Source organism: Alligator sinensis, unplaced genomic scaffold (assembly GCF_000455745.1).
Source record: "Alligator sinensis unplaced genomic scaffold, ASM45574v1 scaffold1546_1, whole genome shotgun sequence".
In the NCBI taxonomy this organism is placed as follows: Eukaryota; Metazoa; Chordata; order Crocodylia; family Alligatoridae; genus Alligator; species Alligator sinensis.
In genome coordinates this window covers 781,600-792,167 of record NW_005842689.1, presented here as the reverse complement: position 1 = coordinate 792,167, position 10,568 = coordinate 781,600, and the positions used below count along the sequence as shown (strand labels likewise).

Below are 10,568 nucleotides of genomic sequence, written 5' to 3'. Positions count from 1 at the left end.
TCCATAGTGCAGCAGCTGTGGCACTAAGATTGAGGCAGCTAAGGGAGTCAATTGATTTATTGGCTCATTGTTCTCCACTCCATAGATGTTAAGACCATCTCTCCCTCATAACGTTCTTGATGTTCCACTAATCAAACTAACCCTTGTGGAGCTATTTTGCTGTCTGTTAACTGCTTCTGGTCTCTCTCCTCCTGTTTCACTGCCTAAGCAGGAAAGGAGACTATTGCAGCAGAAGATAAGACTGTCCTTGCTCTGTGCAGCCATAACCCTGGAAAACCATTTTTTCCCCTTCATTCTACCTTTGAAAAAGCAAGGTAGATATACATTTTGCAGCCTGTTATATGCGAGAATATATGATAAAAGTTCAACTATACAAGTTCATATGCTGAAAAACCTGGAAACAATAAGTTAAAATTCTAGGCTACTTCTTGTAATGAAAAGGTAGTATTATGAGACACTTTAAAAAATCCTGGCAATTATTCCCCATCCAAATTAATTTTAGAACACATGATTTAAACAGAAAGCCTACAGTGATCTTAACATGGAGTCACTCTTACTCCATAATAATAATCTACAATATTATTATATTAAGGTTAACATTTTGATATATTCCAGGGATAGAAAATTCACAGTTGAGGGAAAAATGTGAGAGACTTTCTTTTTTTCTCTCTCTTTTTTAATTTTGACTTTTAAAATCTTTATTATACAAAAAAAATAATAAAAAATATATACAAAAACAAGTGGTAAAAGTACAAAGGGACGTGGCACTCCCAGAGGCTGAGCAACAAACACCCACAGTGACAAAAAACATGATGTTGCCAGAGACTAAAATCCTCTCCCTCTGTGCCCCTCATGGGATTACACATGTAGGACCAGCTGTCTGTCTTCTATCTTGCCGAGGGCCCCCTGAATGGCCAAGCACAAGACAAACTAGTGCACATTTTATTGCAAGGTGAAGTGTCCAAATTCAACGTGACACTTTCCCGAACAAGGAAGTAGAAGAATAGGAGGGTATCAGAGCTTGCTACTGAAGCCTTTCAGAGAAGAAAGAGCAAGAGAAAATGCATGTCACTCATTCTAGTGGTCATCAACATTACTGATTCTTGCATTCAGAGGATGCTTAGATTCAGGACTTTTCGTTTCATTTTACAATTCACCTACCAGAACATTTTGGGCCACTTATACAGGTATTTGCTGATTGCAAGGCTATGCTCATTTTTGACTGAAGCTTATAAATAGCTTAAACATATTTGGAAAACTATTTAAATTCAACTTTCAAGATATTTACTGAAGCCTCAATCTTGCTGCACTGAGAAACCTAAACAAACACATTTATCATTCACATTTTAAGATGAAGGATGACACAGCAGAAGAAAACTGCTCTTGTCTTTCTCCCTCTCAGCCCCATCTCACAAATCTCTCTCAAATGAGGCATCTCCCATTCCACTGTTACAAGTCTTAAAACTGGTAAATCCTCCCACCCCCTTCTAGGGAAACAAGATGCAGGGTCACCTTTTCTATTTTCACTTAAACTGTGCAGTTAGTTCTACAATACAAAGTTGCTTTAGGCTTAGTACCAAAAGTCTGGGTACTTAAATCTGCCTCGAAATAAATGGGAACAAAATAAGATCCACGCTGAATACTTCTTAAAATCCTTTTCTTAAAAACAGAAGAAAACAGAGCAACAGTGATTGTTAAACCATAAAGTATAGCAAACACATTCAGGGATAGGTGTGGATTAAAAAGTATTTCTTTAAAAATGGCTAGTTTCCAATGTGTTGTCCTAAAATCTCTGCCTGTTTTTCATTTAAAATTGTATTAGTGTGCGGACAGAAAAAAATCTTTGTATGAACATTATGCCAAGGTAAAAAGCAGCAGACAGATGCTATAAACCTTTGTCACGGGGGTAACTTTTCCCAGCCCAGTGGAGAACTCTCTCTTAAAAATCCCTGGGTAATACTCTACTGGTATCAGTTATGCCAATTTAAGCTTGGCCTGTCCACTTCTATCCCAGGGTAATCTTTTGCTAAATTCAAACAAACTGTTGCTTGCTCTCCCACTAGCAAATGGCAAGGAGCTGTAATAGCTTCTTACAATCTCAGAAGAGCTGCACATCTCTCCAATCCTGATTCCCAGCATAAGCTACACCATTGTATAAACCTGCTGTTATTACTTTGTGGAACTTGAATGTCCCTTAATACAGTTTTATATAATAACCATTTGTGAAAATAAAGCAATGAAGTTCAATTGCTGAATAACTTCATACAGCATCAAAGTCTTTTCTTGTCTTGGCTCCACCCTGTTTATTTATTCACATAGGACCAGACTAGCAACACGAGACTATGTAAACTAGGAATTATTGTTACTTGGATTTTTTTTTATTAGAACGTTAGATTGCAACAAAAGCATTCCATAATGCTCACTGCTGAAAGATAAGGTCAGGGTAATGAAGCAGGCAGAAACTAGGAAAGCTGTCTTTTTTGCAACATACTTAGGCAATCTGTACCAAGAGGAATTCTGAGACACCTCTTACTGCTACATCTTTGCCAGTTTTATAGAAATCTAGTTAATGAAATAGCATTTTATCTCATTGAAGACTACATTGCCATGCCAAGCACAGTGGCCCAAACATAATAACATGTAAAAAAAAAAAAAACTGAAGTAAAAAAAATCGCTTGTGAAGATTTGTTTTCCTTGGGCTAGGAACAAATGTGAATAATATCAAACTAAAAAGGCATTGTCCCCAATAAAATTGTATGAAAAAGGCTGAAAATAAATCAGGATATTGCAGTATTGCCAACCCCACCATGTCAAAAAAATCAAGAAACCGACTCTTAAAACAAAAATCAATAAATTTAGTATGTAAATCATGAGATGATATTTTTTAAGTATAAACCAATACAAATATACTGACTGTTGGTTTATAAATCCCATTAGTCACTTATTTAACTTCTAACAGGTCAGAGATTCATACAAAAACTATATTACTACAACTGATAATGCTTTAGTAAAAAAAAATAAATAAATAAATTTGCATCTGTTGTTATGACTGGAATGACATCTGCTAGACTTTTGTGCATTTAGCACTTTCCAGAAAGACACACAAGACAGCGCCCAGCAGGTAAGTGGGGAAAGGAAGGGGCAAGGGGAAAGGGAAGTGGGGGGGGAGGGCAGATCGAGGCCCCCACGGTGAGGGAAGGAGCGGGGAAGGGGCAGGGACAGGTTGTGTGACAGTGCTAAAGGTGGCTTGTCCAGAGGTGGGGAGGAAGGGTGCAGCTCCCCACCACTCTGCACACTTGAAGGAGAGGCATGGGGGGCATGTGTCCCCAGATGTCTGCGTGGGGCATAGGTGGGCTCAACATCATGCAGCTCCCAGGGCAAAGGCAGAAGGTAGCCCACCCCTGCCCCATGCACAAATCTGGGGGCCGTATGTCCCCCATTTCTCTGATGGGGGTATGTGTAGTGCAGGGGAGCCATGCACCCCCTCCCCCCAACTTGTGCCTCTGGATGAGCCACCCTCAGCTGTCACATGACTGGCCTTGCCCCGGGTCCCCATTCACCCCAGCCCATCCCACACCCTCCCTCACCATGGGGGCCTCCATTCCCCTCCCCCCCCCTCCTTCCCCTCCACAGACTTACCTGCTGGGTGCTGTTCTACATGCACCAGAAGAAAAAAAATCTAGAGATCTGAGAGTTCTATTGTGAGATCATGAGTCAGACTTTACTTAGAAATCATAGCTCCCGTGATCATTTTGCGTGGTTGGCATTATTGATATTAGATATAGCTCTGGTGATATATCAGTGTTCTAGGCCAGAGGTCAGAAACCTACAACACACAGGCTGAATCTGGCCTGTGGAGCTAGGGCTTCAGCAGTGTTTGGCAGTAGGGGGGCTTCACCTGTGCTACGCTATGCTGTACTGCACCATATCATGACCAAGTGGCTGGGAGCTTTCCTGGACTATGTTTTAACTGGGCAGCAGCCAGACCCTAACACCAAACACCTTTAGCCTTACTTCTCTATGACTATGATATTATAAAACCTTGCGTGACAGATAACCTTCTCTATGCCTATGACATCTCAAACCTGAGCTGGACCATTACAGCCTGCTGCTGGGAAACATTGCTGATTACTGTTCTAACCTATATATTAGAAGTTGTTATTCTTTTCTCAAAAATAATGAATTTTGTGCCAGATTTTCAAAGCACTCAACACCAAAGCTGGGTTTAGATTAATCTAAATGTACATCAAGCATTTTGGTATCTGAATGAAGTGATCGCTGCCTTGCAGCTTCTTTTGAGAACAGTGGGGGTGCTGTTAACACTTAAGAAGAACTGGCATTTGTGCTTTAACTGATTTGTATGCAAAGAAGTTTCTATTAATAAAGTGTTTTTTAATACATGAGATGAGAACATTACATTATAATTCAGACAACCACGTGAAAGTTCAGCTCTGCTTTAGGAAGGCAAATATAATTTCTAAATACATATAAGCAATGCATTTTCTCCCAGGGTTGGGGAAAAAGACCTTGTAAATCCAGGGGATATTACAAGAAAGGCAAATGCTAATCGCTCACATTGTTCAGATATTCACACCTGGCAATAACTCATGGGCCTATTATTTCCAAGAAAATGTTAAATAAACAAAGCAACATTACAAAGTATTCAATAACCAAATATAAAAAAAATAAAAAACAGTAAGTTTCTGAAAAGCCTTTTGTGATCTGACGAGAATAATCTTTATAATCTGTTGTTTAATGCAACAAGAGCATACAATGATAAACATCACAATATACCAGCCTTCTAATACAATTAAAAAAAAAAAAAAATCAACTAGCTGTGCATTTTGTTCCAATAAATGTTTGAAAGCAAAATAAAGAACTATATTCATGCAGCTTCATTTAAAACAGTATGCATTTACACAGCCCCACAGTTCAAAAAAATATTACTTCTGCACCTGAAAGTAGGGAAAATTACTTTCAGCCTGAAATGACTTTTCCAACTTGAGAATATAGCCACGGTTACAAACTTGATTTTTCATGATTCATTTACCACTTTCAGAACCTCAAATGGCCTCTTCAGCTTTGTTTCTCCATTTGTTTCAGCCTACAGATCTGTGGCAGTGAAACCACTAAGAGGATTCCGTAACAATGGCAACCTTCAACACTAGTCACTGGAATGAAACTACATACATCTATGAATGTCTTGGTTTCCAAGTGCAAAAGATTTATCCTTTCCATGATAACTGGAACACTGCCTGCTTTGTTATTCTGATTATATTTATTTTTACTGTAGTTTCGTTGGTGGCTTTGGCTTTTCTCTATGAGCTGCTTGATTGCTGCTGCTGCGTGAAAAATAAAACCATGAAAGACCTGGAGAATGAACCCAACCCCGTTAGAACCATGATGGACAGATTTAGAAAGCGTGAAACAGAAGTAGTGTAAGAAATACTGATAATCACTCACAGAAGAACAAACATTTAAAACACTTTAAACAAAATCTGTTACATTATATGACTAAGCAAGTCACCTAAGTTTTTGGCCTTAAAAATCTTTACAAACAATACTATTTCTCCACTGGACATGAAACTGAATGGTTAGCAAATGGATGGTCTCTACTGCAATATCGTGTGAGAAGAAAGATTTCTGTTTTCAAATGAACTTTTGTTGTCTATATTTGATGACTAGAGTAAATTTTTGTCCATCTGAACAATTTATAATGTTGTTTAATTGGAAAAATATTTATCACCTTCTCTTGGGCCACCTCATGCCTCTTAGTCTTTAGACATATCCCATGCATCTGAGAATAAAACAAACCAAAAAACCCAAGAATAACAAAAAACAAAACAAAATCCACATTTTATTTCATAACATGCCTCATCTGAATATAGTTTTCAAATCCATAACATAAAAACCAAAGAAAACTTTATCATTCTACAAACTTAGAATCTCTCTGACCATTTTCTGGTAGGACATGACAGTTTCTACCCACTGCCCAGAGAGGAGTCCCATGCTATTTCTTCCCAAATTTAACAACTCAAAGTATTTGAGTTCATTAATACACCAGGATGAAATTATCTCAGTATTTCTGCTAGGAGTATGTAATCAGGAATGAAGTTGGAAGGAAACACAAATATCATTTTGTCCTCCATAGCATAGGTTGCCTTACTTTTCTGTCCTCAAACTCAGAATACTGCAAGTCATCTTGACCTCCAACCCCAAAAGCACTCCTCACTTGTTCAGACTGCAGCTTTCTGTGTTACACAGGCTAGAGACAGACATTCAAAAAGCCTGAGCCTGAATTGATTCAATCTTTGCAGGCTAGTTTAACCTGCAAAGCTTGAACTGATTTGGAGGTGGATAAAGCCGCCCTCTCTTCCCTTCCACAATGGTGAGCTGAGGACAGGACACTGATTAGAGAGGGGTCTAAACCCCAACCCTGCCTGCACTGTCTCAGGCTTTTCCCTGCTGGCTGCTCAAGTGGGGGAGAAGTGTTGCCAGACCCTGCATCTGTTGATACTGAGCTTTTCAATCTCCATCTCCCTGTTTCTTCAGACTGTCTGAAAACCAGGTCATTTCTAACACCTTTCTCTGTTCCCTCTTGGAGACTGACAGATTGCAGCCAGCAGGTTGTTTGCCAGAACAAAGTTGATCTGCCAATCAAGCCCTTCAAAAGGAAACATCTTGCTCATTAGTTTCAAGCTCTTCTCATTTGCAGGGTGCATTTGCACTTGCAAGCCACTAGCTGTCTACCCTTTGTTCCAGTGAAATTGGATGCCCACACAGACACCTCTCAGCATTAGCTAGGATGGGGGTGGAGGCATGGCCAGATGCTAGGTCCCTGTGCTGGGGTTCCTGCCAGGGGAGAGGGGCAGGAGGGGGGATCCCTGCTTGAGCAGCCAGTGGGGAGGGGTTGTGGAGCAGTGGGAAGCCTGGCAGCCCCTGCAGTCCCTCAGCCAGCCAGAGCAGCAATAGTGCTCTGGCTAGGAAGGAGAAGCGCTGGGCCAACCCTGCTCTGCTTCAGCAAACAGCCCCACCCAGGGTGCAAAGCATCTGGGATGCTGAGTGACTGTGGTTTAAATTAAACTAGGAAGGGATCTGGGACAGACATTGCATAAACTGGTTTGACCCAACTCAGTGAAGTCTGAGACTACATTCAACCAGGTTTATCTTAAACTGGTTTCAGCCTTTTCAAACAGGTTTATGTGCACTAAATGTCTGTTCTGTTACAGGTTTAAATCAGCTTCTGATCACTTAAACTGGTTTGTGTGTAATGTCTGTCTCTAGCCTTAATCATTTTTCCTGACTGCTGAAGTTAGATCAGATCTTCACAATGGATTGTACCTTGTTGCTCTCACAGCTGATCAGAGTTAGTACAGATTTAACTCATATGCCAATTTTCCCTTGCCATGAAATATAAAAGGATATATCCTAGGCCTTGTTACACTGTTAACTTGACCTCTTCTCATAGTTTTTCATCAGTAGATCTCAACATAATTTAAAAAGAAAGCAACGCTTATTACCTATCTTTTACAGATGGTGAAACTGAGGCATAGTGAAGGGAAGTGACTATAATAATTCTATAGAACAGCTGAGAAGATCTCAAAAGAAAAAAAATCATCAACTCAAAAGGGAGACCAAAATTAAATCTGAATTCCATACACTTCGCTTCCCTAGGTGGGACGTGTCAACTAACCCAACATTTTAAGGTTTTTGCTGGTTACTTATAGGAGTCAGGAAATATCCCCCTGAGCTTTCCTCCCCAATATGTTATTTGCCTTCTGAGGAGGGTTTTTGGCCTACTTTTAAAAAATTGGAAATTGGCTGATGGGACTGAGAAACTTCTCAAAGTGTCTGACTAGTAAGTGTGGCTCATGCACTCCCAGGATCAAAACAATCCCCAGATTTGGGGCCAGGAATGATTTTTTCCTCAAGCCAGACTGGCAAGGGTCATTAGCAGGGATCCGGGTTTGCCGTTTCCCACAGCGGGTGCAACCCAACACAGCTGGAGACAGTGGGGCCACGCAGGTAGGTAATGATAGTTGCTTTCTTTTTAAAGTATGTTGAGATCTACTGATGAAAAACTGTATGAGAAGAGGTCAAGTTAATATCACTGTGACAAGGCCTAGGTTATATCCTTTTATATTTCATGTCAAGGGAAAATTGGTATATGGGTTTAATCTGTACCAACTCTGATCAGCTGTGAGAGCAACAAGGTACAATCCACTGTGAAGTTCTGATCTAACTTCAGCAGCCAGGAAAATGATTAAGGACAGGGACAGACATTAAGGCTAGGGAGGCCCCAAGGCAGGGCAAGAGCCCGAGCCTGCAGCCTGTGTCTGCCCCAGGTACAGATCTGGAGGGCCTGGGTCCCCCCTGCCCCCTGGGAGAGCACGCAATAGCAGGGAGCCACCCCACCCAAGATTGCAGCAGGGGGGAGTGGGGGCAAGGGGCTGTGGACCCAGGTCCATAGCCCTGGCAGCTGGGGGCCCCCTCCAGCAGGGCTGGGGAAGCAGAGGCTGGGGGGGGCACTAGCAAGGCTGTGGAAACTGTGGTCGGGGAATGAGGGGCACCAGCAGGGCCGGGGTAGGGGGGGAGGCCTTTAATTTTAAATGGATTTGGGGGTTTTTTTAGCAGAGAATTTGCTATTTTTTTTTAATCAGGGAAAACCAGGATCCCTGGTCATTAGACTTTCTTGGCCTTCCTCTAGCTCAGTGCATGGTACACTTTGAAGAAACATCAAGCAGTAGAGAGGCAGTTAGTTAGCCTTGCTAGTCTGAAGTCAGGCACAGTAGGGTGGCCCCTTAATGTAACCCTTTCAGAGAGGCGTAAGCTTTCATAGGCAACAGCCTACATCATCAGATGCTATGAATGGACTGTGCTATATTGTAGGTGGGTTTTTTTTGGTGCTTTGGGGCTGTAATACACAAAAAAGGCCACAGTGGATGTTTCTGTAGGCTCTTTTTGACAACTGGTTGCCTGTGAACAAAGACAGCTGGATTCAATGGCTGGCAGATGCCTTTCACTCCCCTGTTCCTAAAAATAAATTTAAGACTATTCTTACATATATGTTCATAGATTGTAAGGCTGGAAGGGACCTCGGAAGATTATTAGGTCCAGCCCACTACACCAAGCAGGAAAGACAACTTGGGTCATGTGACCCCAGCAAGGTGACCGTCAGTCTCCTCTTGAAGATTTCCAGGGTAGGCGACTGCACCACCTCTGGAAGGAGCTTATTCCATAGTCCAGACTCCCTAGTTGTGAAGTAGTTTTTCCTAATGTTGAGCCTGAAATGGTCTTCCCAGAGTTTGTGACCATTACTTCTAGCTTTCCTCAAGGGTGCCCTGGTGAACAGTTGTTCACTGAACCCTTGATGTATGCCACTGATGTAACAGTAAGCTGCTACCTATCAGCCTTTTTTTCAGGCTGAAGAGTCCCAGATCCCTGAGCCTTTCCTTGTATGGCTTGCCACGCAAGTCTCTGATCACATGGGTGGCCCTTCTCTGGACTCTCAAGCTTTACTATGTCCTTGTTGAAGTGTGGTGCCCAGAACTGGACACAGTACTCCAGCTACAGTGTCACCAATGCCGAGTAGAGTGGGAGAATCACTTCTTTGGTTTTGTTGGAGATGCATCAATTGATGCATGCCAGGGTATTTTTAGCCTTGCTGGCTACAATGTCGCACTGCCGGCTCATGTTCATACTGTGGTCTATTATTAGCCCCAGGTCCCTTTCATTCGTAGTTCTGATCAAGTCGGCATTGCCAGTCCTATAGGTGTGCAGGGGATTGTTCATTCCCAGGTGGAGTACTTTACATTTCTTGACATTGAACCTGACTGTTTTGCCCAGTCTTCCAATTTTCTTACGAGAACATCGTGGAAGGCCAGATCGAAAGCTTTTTGGAAGTTGAGGTATATAATGTCAACTTCCTCTTTTTTATCCAGGTGCCAAGTCACCTGATCGTAAAAGGAGATGAAGTTGGTAAGACAAGACGTGTCTGCAATGAAGCCATGCTGGCTGTCGTTCAGAATCCTACCTTCTGCAAGTTTATCACACACACACTGCTTAATGAATTTTTCCAGGATTTTCCATGGGATAGAAATAAGGCTAACTGACCTATAATTACCGAAGTCCTCCCTCTTCCCTTTGTTGAAGATGGGCACAACACTGGCGTTCTTCCAGTCCTCGGGGACCTCTCTGGAGCACCATGGGTTTTGGAAAAGATTCATTAGGGGTTCTGTGAGGACTTCGGCCAGTTCCTTCAGCACTCTCGGGTGAAGTTCATCCAGTCCTGCTGACTTATATACGTCCAGTTTCTTTAACTGATCACACATCAGTTCTACAGCAATAATAGGAAGGTGGTCATTTGAACCCTGCTCATTCTGTACCCTAGCTGACATGATTTTCCTCTTGGCTTGGTGAAAGACCGAAGCAAAGTACAGCCAGTCCTCGACTTATGACTTCTCCAAATTGCAATGAACGTCACTTATGACGTTTATAAATTGACACCGTTTCAATGTTCCAACGTAGGTTTTGTCTTTTGTCTTACGGGAAGAGAAGGGGCATGGGGG

At 41.9% G+C, this 10,568-nt stretch overlaps 2 protein-coding genes across 3 annotated transcripts in view; one reads left to right on the top strand and one right to left on the bottom strand.

The window, feature by feature from the left end:
- GTF2E2 (general transcription factor IIE subunit 2) overlaps nucleotides 1–10,568 on the bottom strand; it is a 64,951-nt gene that overhangs the window by 37,016 nt on the left and 17,367 nt on the right. The gene's annotated exons all lie outside the window — the stretch shown is intronic.
- Nucleotides 5,149–5,442, top strand: SMIM18 (small integral membrane protein 18). Its single transcript, XM_025215946.1, has one exon. It carries the CDS (start codon nucleotides 5,149–5,151, stop codon nucleotides 5,440–5,442), a length of 294 nt encoding a protein of 97 aa, XP_025071731.1.

Coding starts and splice junctions, on each gene's coding strand:
- SMIM18 (XM_025215946.1), top strand. CDS start 5,149: ATGGCAACCTTCAACACTAGTCACTGGAATGAAACTACATACATCTAT.